Source organism: Rhipicephalus microplus, chromosome 4 (assembly GCF_043290135.1).
Source record: "Rhipicephalus microplus isolate Deutch F79 chromosome 4, USDA_Rmic, whole genome shotgun sequence".
Taxonomy (NCBI): Eukaryota; Metazoa; Arthropoda; class Arachnida; order Ixodida; family Ixodidae; genus Rhipicephalus; species Rhipicephalus microplus.
In genome coordinates, this window is record NC_134703.1 from 99,943,387 (window position 1) to 99,962,027 (window position 18,641).

At 45.1% G+C, this 18,641-nt stretch overlaps 1 protein-coding gene across 1 annotated transcript; it reads right to left on the reverse strand.

Annotated features, from left to right (window-relative positions):
* Positions 1–223: 223 nt before the first annotated feature.
* LOC119172802 (uncharacterized) lies at positions 224–17,040 on the reverse strand. The gene is made up of 13 exons (XM_037423948.2): positions 16,813–17,040; positions 15,081–15,200; positions 13,769–13,960; positions 13,349–13,447; positions 12,719–12,897; positions 10,805–11,172; positions 10,092–10,188; positions 8,935–9,130; positions 6,861–6,932; positions 5,548–5,692; positions 5,331–5,408; positions 3,923–4,077; positions 224–394 (listed from the first exon to the last, which is right to left on the reverse strand). Exons 1-13 carry the CDS (start codon positions 17,038–17,040, stop codon positions 224–226), a joined length of 2,100 nt encoding a protein of 699 aa, XP_037279845.2.
* Between the last annotated feature and the right edge of the window lie 1,601 nt (positions 17,041–18,641).

Here is an 18,641-nt window from a genome sequence, read left to right on the forward strand (position 1 = left end):
TAAACGGTAACTTATGGACAGACGTTTTATCAACACTTACGGTAGAGCACTGACATTAGTATTACTGAAACACCTTTACGGTCGGATGACGCTGACATCACTGCAGGTGACTTTCATCAGTGTATTCTTGTGGGGTCGAGCAACACATTAATATAGCCTATATATAGTCTCGCTGGTCTTGGTCGCTCGAGCAGCCTGCAGATTGATCAAGCCCGCAGAATGGTCAGTTCGACTCGGTGTCGTAGGCTTTTTGCGAGACCGGCATGGGCACCGCAAGCCAAGGAAACACAGGAGTACTGACGTAGAGCAAGTGCCGACCCTGCAGAGTCTGGAACTGCTCGCTCGATGAAACGCACACGTCTATCCGAGGACTCATCAGGTCCTCCTTGGGAACCTGCGAATCAGGCCGTGTTGAATGCACCTTGATTCGCTTACATCGAGTATTTTTCACTACGTAATCTCTCATGACCTTACAGCAGCCTATTTTGAAGTTTGTCGGCTGTCGCCGTCGATGCCGTGCATTGCATCCGTCCAGCACAGTTGCAATGCTGAGAGAAAAAAAAAGCAAGGGTCAACCCCGATTCGAATCCAGTCCTTTTGAGTGGCAAACAGATCTTTTATCTCAGAGCAACATTGTGCTTGACTCTTTCACGTTACACAAGCGGGAAAAAAAACGGGCGACCCTCAAGCTTCGTCTTTAACAGTTGAATGCGATAGTGAAACCCGACGCCTAGTGTGCCATTCAACCTTAAGTGCACACTTATTAATATGTTTTGTTACACGCACACGCACACACACACAAACACGTGCGCACAAATGGTACATACAGGTGTTTGATCTAAAGCAAGAGTCGCATTGCCTCCAAGATACACGCCGCGTGCTCGCCATCAGAGAGGCTATACAGAGTCTCGCAATGCCTCACAAATGGCAACACATTATCTAGCGTTTGCTGTTTGCTTCATCAATGCCTCTGGAAAGGCATCGTATGTTTTCCGTTAGATGGACATAGCTGTCCATTTTTGGAGCTGTTTGGAAGTTCCTGTTTGTTTTTAGCGGCGATGGCTGCACTATTTTGACCTTTTTTGACGTAGTTTGATGGCCTCCCAAATGCGCCTACAAATCGCCGAATCGGCTTGTTTTCGTCGTGACACCTGCCGAACAAAATGCGTTAAGGAGACTCCTTCCACTACATGACAATTATGTGGCGTTGTTTTTCCGAAGCAGCTGCAAGTAACATCGTGGCTTTGTTGTAAGACTCTTGCTTGCCGCGCGAACGGCCCGGATTCAATCCTCAATAGGCCCGAAAATTTAATTCTTCATTTTATTTGTTTCTTTCTCGATTTTTCACTCACGGACGATTTTTCGTTCAGAACCAACGGTACGACGCCGACGGCGGAATTTCCATGACACCAGCTCTCTAACGTTATCGCGTTGAAAAGCTGTGCAAGTAATGCATGCAAGGAAACTGTAGAACAGATATAATACTGCGTGGCAGAGCACCATCGCGTCACACGTGAAATGCGTAACCAGTGGTTGCTCACCATCATTCACTATGGCAACAACAAAGGTTGCCGCTAAGTGGGTGATCTATTTTTGTTTGTTTTAGGGGCGAAGCTCCTTACGACGTGGGTCGTACGTCCTGTGTCGTAGTAGTAGCCAGTTGCATTGCATTGCGTGTCAATAAAAACGGTGTCAAGGCATAATCATGGAGTGAATGATGATGAGTGGGGAGAAGCGTGCGTCTGAAAGTTCATCCATCCACCCGTTCGTTCATGCGTCTGTCCATCCGTAGGTGCGTGCGTTCACTTCGCATGGTCTGGCCTCGTACTTATAAAGGATGTTGAGCTTCCAGACGTCAGTAGACGAGGCCCTGACATTTGCCATTTCCTCGTTGTTCTTATGCACACTCACTCGTATTACCAAGAGGACGAGCTGCGGAGACCTCCGCCCCACTCATCAAAGATGTCGTTGATATGCTGTGATTTTTTTAAAGATGATAGTCTTTCTTGGGGACCTTCGACGCCGAAATTCTGGTCTGTCTGTCCATCTGTCCGCCTCCTCATTTGTCTGTTTGTCCGCGGCAACGATACCCCAAACGGAACCAAACGATACCTCAAACGGCCAATCCCATCCGCAGCGCCCACCAATATTGCTCAAGCTTCAGCATTTATACCTCTGCGATTGTCAATCAAAAAGCAATTATTGCGCATATCTGAGGCACAATAACAACACATCGATGTTTTACATGTGTTTCTTTATACCAGAGAAGGCACACACAAGTAATTCTAAGGACCATAGCGTTTAATTATCACGCCGCGCTGATAGTTCGACGCGATGCTCTAAAAGGCAAGTGTTTCGAACGCATTGCAATGTCGACACAGTGGTGGCACCTGCCCGTCGCTTTGTGTTCTACACCTCATCACCTCCGAGACGGGCGCGCATCTTTCTCCGCGGGCACTCATGCCTTGCTTCGTCTTCGAAGACAACTGTCAGATGGCGCTCGTGTCTAACGTGCCTCGATGCGCTCGTTTGCCTTCGCTGCATGGATCGATACTCGCTAACGCAGTGTTTCCAGAATACTATTCACCAATTTTCTCGCTCAGAACCTCAAGTAAACATTTCGTTAACTCTCTCCACATGCAAAACTATCGTCTTTCAAAGACATTTGCAGTGAAACATGCTAACATGGGGACAATTTTTTCTGAACTGTGTTGGGTGCTTCACTATTTCGTAAATTAGGATGATTTAAGGGGTGGTGGGGACATCGCAGCTGCACTTGCCGTATGCGCCTTCGAAGACTTTACGTAGGGCTCTATGAAGGTTGCTCGGCTAGTGTGCGCTATGACTACGCTACGCGTTCCGGACATGCTTCGCATTTTTTTTAATTATAAACCACACGTCATGGTAAGGCCCCCAAATCCGAAAAAAACATGGTATCCAGTGCCGTCAGCACAAACTCACCACCGAGAGAGGCTGAGTTGAGACAAGTTGACCTGAAACCATCGCGTAGCTAACGGAACATGATCGCGCAATACTTTAAGGCCCGCAGATATCCAGTGTTTGTCATGAAGCGGGACATCACTGCTTCATCTATGCGGCGGCACTTATTGAGTATTTCCCCTGGCCTGCTTTTCCCTGACACTGCGCAGCTGTGATATGAACAATTAGCACCATCCGCTCTAAATGACGACCTGGCGCGACTTGTATGCCCTGAAGCAAATCGTTTATTCGGCATACAGCCAACATTTATGCTATGTTTAATACACATGCTCTACCTTTGCCGAATGCACTGAATTCTAGTAGAAGCGATAAAGAGTGCGCCACCGGCAATCTGGGTTTATCATACGTTCCAGCACTTGAAAGATTAAAACAAGCGTTCTTGTTATTTTTCGTACAGATGCCGCTTTCAAACGAAAGACAACGCCCCTTAAACATGTTTCTTGCTATTCGTACTTAGGGAATCGTACCATCCTAAGGTAATTACTGTTAATGAAGTAATCAAGTTTGCCTGCGTTTTCTATATATTCGTAACCAAAGAGCCTTAATTTCATTTTTTTTCTGTCAGAAGTCACTGTACAGACTTCTTAAAAAACGTGCGTTGACATCGCCCCGCCGCGGTGGTCTAGTGGCTAAGGTACTCGGCTGCTGACCCGCAGGGCGCGGGTGTCGAATCCCGGCTGCGGCGGCTGCATTTCCGATAGAGGCGGAAATGTAGGCCCGTGTGCTCAGATTTGGGTGCACGTTAAAGAACCCCAGGTGGTCAAAATTTCCGGAGCCCTCCACTACGGCGTCTCTCATAATCATATAGTGGTTTTGGGACGTTAAACCCCACATATCAATCAAATCAAATCAAATCAGTGCGTTGACATCAGCGCGTGCCAATCGTGTTTTCAACGCATAAGCTTCATTTCGGTGTACTTACGAAATCTCCGTTCCAGAACTGCTTCAGCTCACCGCGGCACCAAGCGAAGAGAGTGACCGGCAAAAGGACGCCCGGAACCAGATACAGAAGCGCCGGCTGACCGCTGTCCATGATCTGTCCCATGTAGAATGTGAACACCAAGCATGCGCTGTAAGCTGCGAACGTTTGAACAAAACGAGATGGAAACGAAATTATTTGCGCATTTCATTGAACCACAGTCAAATACAGACAGTTCCGATAGCTTTGCAACTGTAAAATAGTCAGAGCGTTGTGGCCAGTATTCATAACTGGTAATCCGTACCTATAGGGGCCCTTAAACAACCCAGAAGTTGAAATTTAGGTAAGGTGGTGCAGTTGTGCATGAGTCTGGAACAAACACACAGCCACAATCTTCCTTCAATATAGTGCCGTAGTAGCGGAGTTACCAGCGTTTGATGATCCAAAAGCAGTCATCGCTTCTTTCACTCTTTCTTTTACTCCGTTCGTCGGCTCCTCTCTGCTCCTCGCAGAGTGCTCCTCATCTCACAACGAGCAGGAGCTGCTGGGACCGTGTGAATCCGCGAGCAGACAAGTCCTTGAATTGACCCGGAAGAGCTCGTCCTGAAGGGTAGTGTCGTCCTCGATCCCCTGGCACCGTGTGGCTTTCCCAGATTGGTGCCCCCACCTCCCCCTACCCAAGATCTTTGCCGACCTTCTCCCGATATTTTCTCCCTATTCTATCTGCTTTTTCTGTCACGCCTGCTTGGCCGAGTGCTCGCAGTCTTTTATCATTTAACTTGTCTTTACTCCCCCCCCCCCCCGCAAACAAGCTTGATATGTAGAGTTTAACGTCCCAAAACCACCATATGATTAGAGAGACGCCGTAGTGGGGGGCTCCGGAAACTTCGACCCCCTGGGTTTTTTTAACGTGCACCCAAATCTGAGCGCACGGGCCCACAACATTTCCCCCTCCATCGGAAATGCAGCCGCCGCAGCCGGGATTCGAGCCCGCGACCTGCGGGTCAGCAGCCGAGTTCCTCAGCCACTAGACCACCGCGGCGCTTACAACAAGCTTAGCCGTGTCACCTCATAAGGTAGGCAGAAATTAGCACACTTTTTCATTTCCTTCAAGCACCACTCATGTTCAAGCACCACCCTGTTGTTGATGGCATGAGATACACCTGATGACGACACAACAACGTTGGAGATACCTTAAGGCGAAAGTTTAGTGCCACCCCCGCTACTCGTAGCCCTGCCGCGTTTGACATTGTATTTCCATGGCATTTTGTACTAGAGTCATTACATGTGCTTATAGTGGAAACGTTTTAATATTGGAAGTGGTTCTGTGCCCTTTAATGAGACATCTATAACTTTTTTTCACCTTTTCGATGAAGTTGGGCAGCAATGTTTGTGAGACCCAGGGACTTACAGATTATGGCTAGGAGGAAGTACCAGGGCCTTTGCTTCACTATGTCGTCGTACGAGCGGCAGTAGGCGATTGTAAAACCTGGAAGGTGCGGTATAAAACGAAACATTGTGTGTACTGCGAAGAAGTAAAACTCACAAAGTAATATAGCCCACAACAATCATTAAGGGGCACGCTTAGAACTCCTAGTGCAATGAATAATGGCAGAAAAGCAAGTCACCTGGAATAACGATGTCTCCGTATCCGAGCACAGTTGATTGGTCTCTACAGGCGGTCGCGTCACCAGTGAGGAATAGCGGCACACGCATGAGTACTGGTAGGTCTTGAACGCCTCTCGAGACGCTCTCCATCACGCTCACGTCTTTCTGTACAACAGGGTCAGTGAGAAAGGCTTCAATTTTCGCTCTAAACTGAATCCCAAAGTCACCTCGTCCAGGCACAATACATAGAAGCAAAAATGCGGGGGTAATGGCTGAGCTTTTGAGTAGACATCTTGTTTGCGTAAGAAGGCTTCTGTTTTTCGTTTCAACATCCTCAGTGTCAAATTTATGCGTAATATGGAGTACTTGAAACAAGTAAAAAAGTGTCTCTTAACATTAACAGATGAACTACAAACAACTTTTTGTTGTTTATCTACTATTGCGACTACTGCTTTCTTCTGTATTGAGTCTATTGTTCTTTTAACAAAGTGTCTTATTGTTATTGCTTCCCTTACATAATGCCTGACGCCAGGCTTTCATGGTAGATAAATGTGGAAAAATATGTGTAGCTTTGAGGATTCGGCAAACGTATTAAGACCTTTACTGTCCCGAATTATCTATACACTAGCAATGCTTTCAGAACAGTTTCATTCTAGGAGTATTTTGACCAGAAATCTTGTATTCCTTACTTTGTTTGTGCAGAAAATATTATTCACACACCATCTGCCTTGAGGCGTACAATTTTTGCTGTCCTAATGCAACGTTTGTAAAAGCCAGCTAGCTCGAATTGACAGACTTGACAAAGTTTCGTGCTCATTACTAGCCTTCCCATCCATTTAACTATTTTCATCTAAATCCATGCGTGTAGTTGAAGCTATTGTTACCTGCGAGGTGGCAGGTGAGCACACATTCGTCATGAAGCATGCACAAACGAATTTTATACAGACAAGAACAAAAGAAATTTCATCAAAGAATGAACCAATAAACGCGCATTTATAAAGTCCAAGTGTTGTTTATAGGTGTATTCATTACTCATTCGACAAGGATGAGCACTGCGATGCGGTGAGGTTAAACTCCCAAATGAATAACATTTAAGGAAATTAGAAAATACAATATTCCCACGCTATGGAAATATTACTATACAATCGAAACAAGACAGACATTAGGGGAGTACGGAAGCTTGAAGAGGACAAAAAAGGGGCCTTTGAGTAGAAATGTCACTGAAGGCTTCACGACCGTCCCGGTTCGAGACTTTTATTTAGGAATTTATTGTGATAGAAAACATCACGAATAACTAGGCAAAAAAAGAAACAAAATGTCGGACTTCACTTACCATTATCAAGGATGTGATGAACACCATAAATATGTCGTCGAAGAACATCAAAATAGATATAAACGTAATAACCTGTGAAAAAAACAAAGAACAAAGTACATGTTTTTGTGGTTTCTTATTGGAGCAGTGACATCAACTTTACGCATGACGCAATTTTTGCATCAAAGCGTAGTTACCGAGCCCCTAGTAATGATTCGGTGCTAATAATGCAACAGAGGGACGAAATATTATATGTAATATCGAATAGTATGAGCAGTATCGAATTCAATTCGAAACGGGTGCATAGCCCGCCAATTTTAAGCGTTGTAAGCGATCACCTTCTGCGGTTCGCCACACCTGATCACGTGGCCAGACGAAATGGCGACCCGAGTTTCAGTTGACGTTTCGTCTGCGCAGCGCGCACGTGCGTAGGCATGTCTTCACCACCTCACTGTAATGGCCACCGTGATCAGCGGCCACAAGTGACCATGAAAACACTGAGGAATGTGGAATAGCGGTGATGTGGCGTGGCGAATCGTTTTCGGTTCGATTCTTTTCAGAGCAGCGATTCTGAAATCGACGCCGAACCGAGCAACGGCGAGGCAGCTGGAGACGCACGCTTGGGCCACGCTGACTGGCCAGACATGAACACCGCGTGTGTGTTACTCGTTCGCGATGACCGTAGCTTCAAATAATCACATTCACACTCACGACTCCACTACAATTTCTCCGAAGCAGCACAACGAAAACGCAGGATTGACACGAACACACTGCATGAACTATTTCACTATAGCACGAACCAAGCAAAACAGAGCTGGCGGAACCGTTGCCAGGCAGCCAGGCATTGCCGCCAGACGGTACCACATTTACACACCACGAAGACAACACTAAAGGTATCGACGTTATCGCTGCTCATTCATTGTCAATCCGCGCCTGAGGTGTGATCCAGGAGCTCGCTGAACGCGTCAAAATACTGTCGATGCCTCATGGCCGGTAGTGCACCGTTGAGCCTTTGAACGCTCTTTGCTCTCTTTACGCGCTGCAAGAACTTTAATATGGACGGTTTCAAGGTCACAAGCGTTGTACAACAAAAAAAAAATTCTGGTCACGTTATTTACCAGCTCCTAACGTCGAAAGGGAAATCACGTTTTCAAGTTCTTCAAATGTAAAAAATATATCTCTTTAGTTTTTCAGATAAAAGGAACGTGCGTAATTTCGATGCCTCATGGCCGGGAATGCGCCTTTGAGCCTTTGGACGCTCTTTGCGCTCGAAATAGAATAACTTCTGCGCAACTGATGCCAGTCATACTTCGCTGAAAAAACTTATACATACTAAGTAATTGAATTAACGCCACACTTCCAGTTTCAAATTCGGTGTCACTGCTCCTTAAAATTTGCGTTGTCCCGATATGTGTGCATGGTACCTTCATTTTCAGAAGTTTTGTCGTGTCAATGGATAATATACTCAAGGAATCGCAAGAACGAGGGCTTAAAACTTGTTTTTTTTTTTCACAAAGCTTTTTTTTTGTAGCGGAACACATCGGTGACCAAAAACGAACATTTGACATGAGTTCTGCAATAGTGATACCGCTCATTAAAACTGTTCGAATCGTTCAGCACGGTTTTACGACTTGCTACTTGCTGCTTCGTCGTATTACGCCACAGATCATCTATCTATACAATGTTGTAAAATCGGTAATATCACGGCGCATTCCTATCGTAAAATTATCTGGTTCTCAGCACAAAATTTCAAGGTGTAAAATTACAGCAGATGTTGCAGACAACACCGCCATGGAAGCAAGGCTCGTAATACTGCTATTTTCAATTTCGTTCTCTCATTGAAATCAATCTCTCAATAATTGTATCATTCTTGAACGAACGCGAAATCTCTAAGCAGCAAGACACTTTTACAGAGTTACTTAGAATACCTAGCAGCTTTTCTCGCCAATATTGTTGTGCATCGTTCAGCAAATACTCTAGTTTGTACACGATTCGCTGTCTTCTTGCTGTCAAAACACTTGACGTGAGCTTTCAGTTCAACAACCAGTCATACCAGATTCGTGTTTTGAAGGCAAGGGTTTATCGCGTAACGCACCCTAAAGTTTGGCAGATTCACGCTTCTCAGGATGTTGAGTGCGAAGCTGGACCCCAAGAAGTTCTGGAGGATCCAGGCGTGTTGCGCCGTGCGGAACATGACCCAGACAAAGGTGACGCCGATGGCAAACCAGATGACCACGTGGTGTCGGATCTCCATGCTTTGCACGAAGCACGGAAACAACACGTTTGGCATCCTGCGCAGGCAATGAAGCACGTGTGGTGCTTGGTAGCGCTAGAGATTTCAAATGGGAAAAAAAAAGTGGCCTTATGCTGACCTCTCAAGACCACCTTGTACAAGCGTAGCCTAGTCACACGCGGAATACTTAGAGGTCAACGTGAAAGGGTTGCTTGTTTTAAGTAACAGGTAAAATGTTCGAAACTGAACAATATTACTGATTGGAGGAGATCCACATTGCTGAATTAGGTACCTGGTGCGCCTGCGTTCACACACGCGTTGGTGTGTACATCAAACTTGCTTTTTGGCACTGCCGAAGGGGATCACAGAGGTCACGTAAAAATAAGCCCATGCTTGAGATGAAATCCGCCAGGCGCCGCAACGTCGCCAAATTATCGAGAAAAAACCATCTGCTGTTTTGATTAACTCACTGAATTATTTTCATTACCTATCCTGAGTGTTCAATGGCACTTATATAAATAGAGATGCGCCCCGACGTCATATGTATCCGAAACAACTCTTGACCTAAGTATGAAGCGTCAATTTCGCAGCAGTTTTATTTTCTACCCCTTTTCTAAATATTCCAAAAACCGGAATTGCTGAAACGTAAGTGCACGAGAACAAAACAAGTGTCACTGGCTGGTTTTGCCACTGAATAAACGAGTACTCACATCATGTATCGGTTTAGCTTCTGATTCGCATCCGCAATTTCTATCATGTGTATCAAACCAGAAAGCTACAAATGATTTCATTACGCAAGCTCTTCAACATCACACATGACCTATAGTATAGCGGCATCCCCACCAAGGCGAGTGTCCGGAATCTCCTAAATAATCTACGCCATATATCGAAAGGATACCGCGAACCATAAATTACACGTCATGAAGCCTCAATAATTATTCTCTTCAGCAGCACAAAACATGTTTCTACCCAACGTTTTTATTGCTCATTCAAGCTGGGCATCATCAAACGATTCTTACCGCATACTGGCGTAGGGTATCAAGAAAGAGAGAGAATCGAAGATGACGATTAGTGACATCATCGATCCCAAGGCGATGCAACCGATAAGGATGGGCCCTGCGTTGTAGAATGAAGTTAGTAATCATTTGGCGCGCATTGATAGTTTAAGCAAATACATCATTCGAGGCTGGAATGACAATGTACTTTTTAGGCAAACAATGTTAGCAGCGTTGCCCGTGGAATAAAAAAACATCTCAGAGGGTAGCTGGGTAAACAACTTTAATGAATAATGAAAGAAATATTTCAGGGAGTAGTGGGGAAGTAAAAGCAGGATGACGACGGTCCCTCGGGTCATCTTTGTGTATTCACCTAAGGCGCCTCGCTGCTGTACCAGCGAACTATGCACACTAACTACTGTACCACTAAGGCGGACAACAAATTTCACGTTCATTAATAAAAAAATAATTATGAGAAGAAGAAAAGTGCTTCCCCGTGTCATTCTATTTCAAAACCTGGGACATCGTGACGTTATATGACGTACGATAACGGCATATTATGACGTCTTCGTACGATATATTGCGCTACCCATGTTGACGCCCGCACTGACGCTCATTTTTCGCATTTGGTGGGGTATCTAAGGGTTCCGTCATCGAATACGAAAATATGGATCTACCCTTCACACAAGGGTTGACCGAGCAGCGTTTCAAAGCCCATTATGTGAGGCTCTACTGACACAGCTTATTGAAGAAGTAGTAGAGTACGAGCAGATTGACGGCCACCAACAGCAGGAACAGTGTGAGCAGGTTGCAGTCGACAGGACATTCGGCCAACGCGATCCCGCCGTCGAGCGCGTCATCAGGCGAAGGGAGAAAGTCGTCGGCAGAATTTGATGGTCGCGATCGAGAACCCCGATGGTGGTGATGGCACTCCGGGTCCATGTTTGATGCTAACTTGGCCGCAGCCGCAGAGCGCGAGGCCGTCAGGTCCATCACGAGTGACGTGGTTGATCCGGCAACCTCAAGCGGCACAGTGTCTTTGTCAGCGTCCTCCTTGTGACGCTGCTTCTCCTTCGGCTTGGTGCGTCGGTGCTGGGTCAGGTAGCTGTGAACAAGGCAGGCATGGTCACCCTCAAAACCTACAGCAGCCACAGTGTGATGGTGCACTGCAAGCTCAACGTACGAGCGCGTCAGTTCAGTGAGGGCTTGTTGATGGGTGAGTTAGTAAAAATGTGACATCTTGTTTTTAACGTTAGAAAAACGAACGCGAGACAGATCACACGTCTATAGTCTGTTCTGTCATCTCTCTTGCGTTTGCTTCTTTCAGCGTCTAGAGTAAGATCACGTCAGGCATTGATGAACTCCCCCAGCGGCAAGTTGTCACTTAAGTGAAACTTACGTTGGCTGACTTTTTAAATCATAGTCCAGCCGTCTCTCATATATTTGCTTTTTTTAGTGCTGAAAAGATTTCGTTCAGTGTCTGGGTGTTCTTCATATAGATGTTTATGATCGATTCTTAACGAAAATTTAAAAAAAATATATGCATGAATTTTCTCACTCAGGTTGATTGGAAAATCGAACATTAGTGACGCTTCAAGTCTGAACACATGATTGAATATTTATCTTAATATCACTAATCAACTATTTCGTTAGTTACACCAGCTTACTCAATCTAAGTTATGAAATGAGGCCCAGCAATCTTGTAAGAAACATACACTTGTAAAATATATTGAACTTAAGACCAAACATGAGACAAGCGATATCAAACTGGCAATGTTCTTTCTGTTAAATGTTTAACAAAACATATTTTTATGTATTCAAGGAAGTGACGCCAATACCTTTACCATAAACTTGGGGAACATACGTATTGACAGTGGTGGTATTCAGAGACTTTGCCACGTCAACGTTGTGGGATACATTTCATATTTACTCTTACATTGTGTGCCGCAAGTTAGTCAGCGAAAATGTTACTTGAGAAATAATAAAATATATATTTTGGTCTGTCGTGAAAATGAGGTAGCTTTTCGGAGTATAACCACGCACAATAATTGAATTGACTCCACATAACGCAGGGAATATTTAAATACGCCTTCATGAAAATGACACACCGCCTACGCCGTCAGAAGTAATGAGTTATTTTAATTCTCGACGAATTCAATTCAGGCAGCACAATTACCGGTTCATTTCTAGACTGCAAACCAGCTTGCGCCTTTCAAATATGCTTTGCGTGTAAATAACTAACACCCTTATGTAAACCAACACACCTATGACACGGGTGTTTTAGTTTTTCAAAATAACCCCTAAAGTAGAGTGTTAGAGATAGACCCGCAAATCACCCTTCAGGGTAGAAACTGGTTTACAGCGCACTTAACAATACCTCAACTTTGCGTACACGTATTCATCTCCGGCTTTATACCCCACTTCATGCGGCTGCTGTTCGACGGCTGAACAGGAGGGTGGCCGAAAGTTCGCACACCACCTTACCGTAGAATCGCATGAGATGGCGGAAGTTGAACTTTTGAATACTATGTACTTACTTGGCTAAGACCAGTGAGCAAGGATTTGGTGCTTTTATATTTAGCGTTTTTAAACGCAGATTACCGGCATATAGTAAAAGATGGTCAGCAAGCACTTCACTTGCGGAACCTTACAGCAACTTCCTGGTCCTCCCAGACCAGAGCGCACCCACGGTTACGGTGGAGCAAGCCATCAACCAGATGAGGGATGTGCCAACGACCGCGTTCACTTCCAGCATGTACAACTGAGCCGCGTCTCCACCCGAGTAAACCGTCTTGTTCCCGGAGACTGCTGGCACATCAGTGTTTTTCGGCTGCAAAAACAAAACTCCGCATTGACTCCCTCCACAAGAACGGAAAAAAACTAGTCCGTGCGGTGCATTGTAGACATGACTGAATTCCCTAGCTTTTACTAACACTAAGATAGTAATGTATTCTACCCTGCATGTAATGAAGAGCAATGTAAGCTAATGCGCATCCGGAATGTCCACGCCAATGAAAGTGTGAATGTCTATCAAGTCACTGAAAAAATGAAGAACCTGAAGACTGTTTTGCATAACAGATGCGATTCTCTCATTTGGTGACAAAAGTTGCGGGGGTGGCGGTGTAATGAAACAAATTAACATAGCTCAGACTCTTAGGCTTGTTGCGTTAAGCTGCCGTAGATTAACACTAATCATCTATTCTGCATAACATGGGCAAACTTTCATGAATAGTAGTAATTGGAAATGAAATAACTTCACCGCGATGACAAAAGGCGCATACCTCGAAGGATTCGACTGTGCCCAGACTTATGACGCCCAGTGTAATGTCTTGCGGCGGCACCGTGTGATTTTCTCCCGATGTGAAGTAGCCTGCATGGGGCTGCACATTATAGAAAAAAAAGAGGATAACTGTTCACTCAGTTTATAGTGTACTTGAAAACAGCCAGGAGAATTACAAGCGAAACCCTGGCTTCACATTTGCTGTTATTTACCGATAGAGAGAGAAAAAAAGCAATATGCTCTTGCAGGGTAATGCACACTCGTTCCGTGTCATAGGTCCGGGCATGACTGGGGAAACAACGTTACCTATTATTCACGACAGTTTCTGCCTCTGTAATCCTTTTCTCCGACATGCTGCGATCTCTCAGCGTTACGTAACCAAGTCGGTACGTTTTGTCCGATGAGTACAGAGCATGCCCACCTTGCGTTCAATGTCTCGAGCCACGATGAGGGAGTAAGCTTTCGCAGAGACTGCCTGTGCCAGAGAGTATTCGAAGGGGCACACCTTGTCCTTCAGCGGAAGCATGAGGAAGACGTGCTTTCCGGAGGCGCTGCCCAACTCAAGTTGGCAGCTCCGGTTGGCGTAACGGAATTCCACGCCGCGGAACACCACCTGGGTGAGATGAAGAGTGACTCGCATCATCATAGGCTTCAATAAGTGTACCATTATTCTGGAAAGTTAATAAGGAACCAGACTTTCTAATAAGACTAGTTTGAAGTAAACTAGAAAGTACGTTCTTTTAAAGCAAGACTACGGGAGACGCAGTCATGAATACAACTAGGAATTAATACGCTGAATATTGACGTACTCCAAAAACTTTTAGCATCTTTTATACCAGCGTGATTTCTTGGTGCCTTCGTACTTAGATATTATTGGGAAGACACGCTAACAGTAGTCGCATCGTACGCAACTCTCGTCTATGCGCATGGTGGTTCTTTCCTGTACACTCGGTCCCTGCTTCCTTATTTATCCGTCGGTATGACTCCTAGGCAACAATGCATTACGTTGTGTCGCAAAACAAGGCGCAATCATTGTCAAGACTCGTCGCGCCATGATATGCGACCTTTTCACGCATGTGGTGACAAGAAAACCAGAGCAATGCGAGTTCTCACAGCTAGCGAAATAAATGTGAATACTGGCAGTGGCTTTTTTTTTTCTTTTTGTAACTGCCTCTTTTATCCATCCTTGTTGCGAACCCCAAGACAATGTGCACGCACGCCCCGAGGAGACACTGTGCATGCATATTTATGTGTCACGTACTCCGAATTCCTCAGCTTCTTTCTCTCTATGTGCAGGATCATTCTCTTCGCACCTATTGGTGCTCCTTTGCTTCTACAGTCTTCGTAAGACGCATGCCTTCAGCTTTCTTTCACGTACTGCTTTTCATCCGGCTAGAACATGCGGCCACATTCCGGGTAGCTGTACGTTGCCGCTCTCTTGCACAACACTGATGCTACACCTTGACGTGTCTGCTTTTATATCACTATGCCCACTGATTAGACGGCCTGAGCAAGTTGGCCAATCACGATGCTTGCTTGCTCTGGGGCTTGCTATGCTGGATTCTGAAGCACGCAGCTCAACTGCATGGTTCTTATAACGTAGACTGTTTTTGCACATGACGCTTGATAGTTTGTCACGCTAACTGAATTAGTGGTCACGTTGCCCGTGATGCAACGGACCTCCTTGAGAAACATCTATCGCACTTGCATTGGCAACGCCACAGTATACTCACGTCTTCTTTGCCGTATGGTGGTGGACGCCTAAATCGGCTAGACAGGAGAGTGCAGTAAGGGTGCACGGATCCTTCAGCGCTGCGGTAGATTAGCAGCCCAAAGTCAGGCTGACCGAAGTCCTGAAAATAAACACGCCCCCATCGGAAACTAGCAACGTGCGTTAGTTACGATGGTTTCAATTAGTGGGCTCGTTACATGCAGTGTGTAGCGTAAGAAGGGACCGTACGAAGTGCAGAGTAAGAAGATAATTCGCAGATTGTGAGTGCGGATCTCACCGGCAGAAGGGGTGCTTTTTGATTCACTTTAATTTCAATAGGTGCCATAAGTACTACACTACAACTAAAAAGGCAAATGATGCTTCCTATGTTTTGTTTGGCTTGAATGCACTTGAATACATTTCAGTCTAACCCGGGGTCCTTTTGACTAGTGCATAGCTGTATTTAACGGTACGGTAGCGGTGTGCAGAAATTCTTTAGGTGGTTCCACAACTGCCAAAAAAACTTGGGTGCTGTTTTTAAGATTTCTAAAGTAATCTAGCTACACTCAAGGTTTCAATATAACCCACAAGTGCAAGGTGGCATTAAGTCAATACCTTTTTCCCAATACGTTCTAGTGCGGTCAGAAGATAAAATGAATAACTTTAAATTTCTTCGTAATGAAACGCTTCTGTGCGTTTACTTTAGACGCGTTTGAAGACTTTCTTTTACTTCATTGTTCTATTTACTCTGCGCAGCAAAAGGCTGAATGATGTTGCTGAAGTCATTTCTAGCTCGCAGGTATAATAAGTACCTGGTGCCTTTTTCCTTCGCTATTAACCTGCTCTATCTTTATACGACAAATGATTTTCAAAAGCATCTTCTTAACATGCTTAAACATATTCGAAAAGGCCTGAACTGTGACATTGATTTATCGTTCATGCACACATCAAAGCGTTTGGTACACTTGTATGATGTGAATCTTCTAGTTTTTCCGAGAGGAGACATGCAACACTGGCTTTGCGCTTCATTTTTACACTACGATAAGAAATACTCAGTCCTTAATTGCGCTCATTCTACTCAGATAGCAGGTCAATGGTATGCTTTAGATAAGCAATAATAAATACGTTTTATCGGTCTAAAAATTCAACCTGCCAGTTGTGACCTGCAACGCTCCTAGCATTTCGAATCGGTTGTATTCGATACAGCAACTTCTATGGCCACTTTCACAATGTTATAGAAGCTTTGACGGATGAGGGAACCCACAATCAAGGAACGCTTAGGAACTCCAATGAAGAATTCCTAAGCGGGAGTTGTGGGGTATACGCGTCTTGCGCAAACGTTATTTAAACCGCCGAAAATATTATCGGCAGAAGAAGGCCCTTGTCCATAGTCACCCTCCACTTTCCGACCTAAACGCCAGCTTGAATATAACAGGGCGTAACCTAGAAAGCTCTGTGCTCCAAATGAAAATTGCGCTTTCGCTAAAAAAAAAAAAAACAGAACTTGCTTATTGTGCCACCGTGTCTCTCACATCCCCAATCAAACTGTTCAGGGCATAGGTATTTTCCGACCACTTTACTGCTGAAAGACGTAGGCCTTCAGTCACGTGTTATCGTATCGCTCCTTCAGACACAATCAGTGGCTGATATCACAACTGTCTAGTATACAACCATTTGTTTCACACATTTTAGTCATTATTCAGTCTCGTTTCTATCAAGTAAAACAAAGCAAAGAAAGCTGTCCGAATGCTCACTGAGTCGACACCAGAACTCGCCTCCGTGACCACACTCTGGAGCATCACGCCGAGCAGCAGCCACTGAAGCAACGAAGAAGCCACGGTGGTGGTGCCGTGACTGTGGCTGCGAATGGTCATGGACCACCGCAGTTTTAAAGGCGCCGTCACAACATTAAACGCTGCTTCGACGACGGCTACCGACGACCGCATTCCCCTACCGTCGTCCACCTTCGTCATCATCTTCATCTTGTCCTGTCGCTCGAGTGTCCTGTGCGCACGCGACAAACCCAGAATGACAGGAATAGCTGACAGAGCAGGTGTAGCTCTGTAGTTCGAGAACAAATTGTTCTCGCTCGTTTGCCCAGCTCAAAGCTAGAAGAGCATGAAACTTCTGTCTCATTACTCGAAAATCGCCTCAGCATAACCAGACTGAATACATGACACCAATGCCTTGTGGACAATGGCCATCCACTTCCAAGCAATGACAAACGCAAGAACTCATTAGTTTGAAAATTGCTTCAGAGACACGCCTCTTCTTGCTTTTTTCATACCATGGTGCTGAAGCCAACAAGCGATAGCATACAAAGTGGGTTCTTTTGGGAAGAGAGGGGGGAACACAGATTTTTAATCAAAGTCTGTACAGTCAGACTCCTCTCGTTTCCGTGCGTGAGCTCAATGTCGAGGTGGAAATACTTCCCGCAGCTAAGATGTCAATGTGACTAATTAAGAAAAGCCGGTTCATTATTTTTTAATTATTGACTTGAGGGAACGTGTTTATATTGTAGTGGATCCGACTCACCCAGACTCACCCAGGTTCGGGTTCACGAAAACGTTCTATTACGAGATTTCGGTATTCAGAATCACCAAAACTTAGATCAAGTGGATCTGCATAGCGGCAACACAAAAACAGTAATTTCGCTTTGAAACGCGATGCCGAATGATACCACGACAATGTTGTACATTACGATGTAGTACACCATTTTGCTGCCACTGCTTCCTGATAACCCCCTCCAGCTACCATTCGTATACTGGCTGCAACTTTGTTGTAAAGGCTCTCCATCAAACGGCTCCGCTCGATGTGGATGTGTGAGTTGCTGGTGGAGCGTTATCGCTTCAATACATTACGGTGATCGAGGGCGTAACCGCATCGCTGCACACCCCTCAGACGTCCGGGTGTCTGGCCACCACGTTTCCCTCGAGCCCTCCGCTTTGCTCGTTATCGATAGCTTTTAATTAATTACTTTGAACAATTTAGATGATTGGATCAGCTCGCAAAGTAAACATGCGTATTAACGTTATCTTGTGGCTTGGTTCAGCAGGTGCAGTGGAGGACTGGCCAGGAATAGATTTTCACTATTAGAATTTTATGTGCAGTGCCGAAGCCGTAGCCAGTGACCGTAAGAAGTGACCCAAATTCTCTATTGTGTCTTTCACGAGCCAGCCAAGTTATTAAAGATTATGAAAGTGGTCTTGTCTTATCGGAGAGACAGTTAGCACGCCCCTCTTATTGCTTCAATTAAGTGGCACCTGGGAACATTATATGACGGTGTACAATGTCGCAACATAGAATCTTGGCCACGGCAGCCGCACTTCGATAGAGGTGAAATACCAGAGGCCCATATGCTTACATTAGGCGTACGCTAAAGAAGCCCAGCTGGTCAAAATTTCCGGTGCTCTCCACTTCGGCGTCTCTTATGAATATATCGTGATTTTGGAATATAAAGCCGCTACAAATGTTACTCATGCAAATGTGACAGTAAAATTATTTCTTTGAAACTATTTTACTGGATCCATGACGAGGCATCACGTTTAGTCCTCTTTATCTGCATGTGATCTTTTTTTTGTTA

What these genes read in the sequence shown, in the direction of transcription:
- LOC119172802 (XM_037423948.2), bottom strand. Translation starts at nt 17,040, where the DNA reads ATGAAGATGATGACGAAGGTGGACGACGGTAGGGGAATGCGGTCGTCG. An exon ending in ATACCCTACGCCAGTATGCG is followed by an intron (nt 9,131 to 10,091) that starts GTAAGAATCGTT and finishes TTGCCTGCGCAG; the next exon opens with GATGCCAAACGTGTTGTTTC. An exon ending in CGGAGACATCGTTATTCCAG is followed by an intron (nt 5,409 to 5,547) that starts GTGACTTGCTTT and finishes CGCACCTTCCAG; the next exon opens with GTTTTACAATCGCCTACTGC.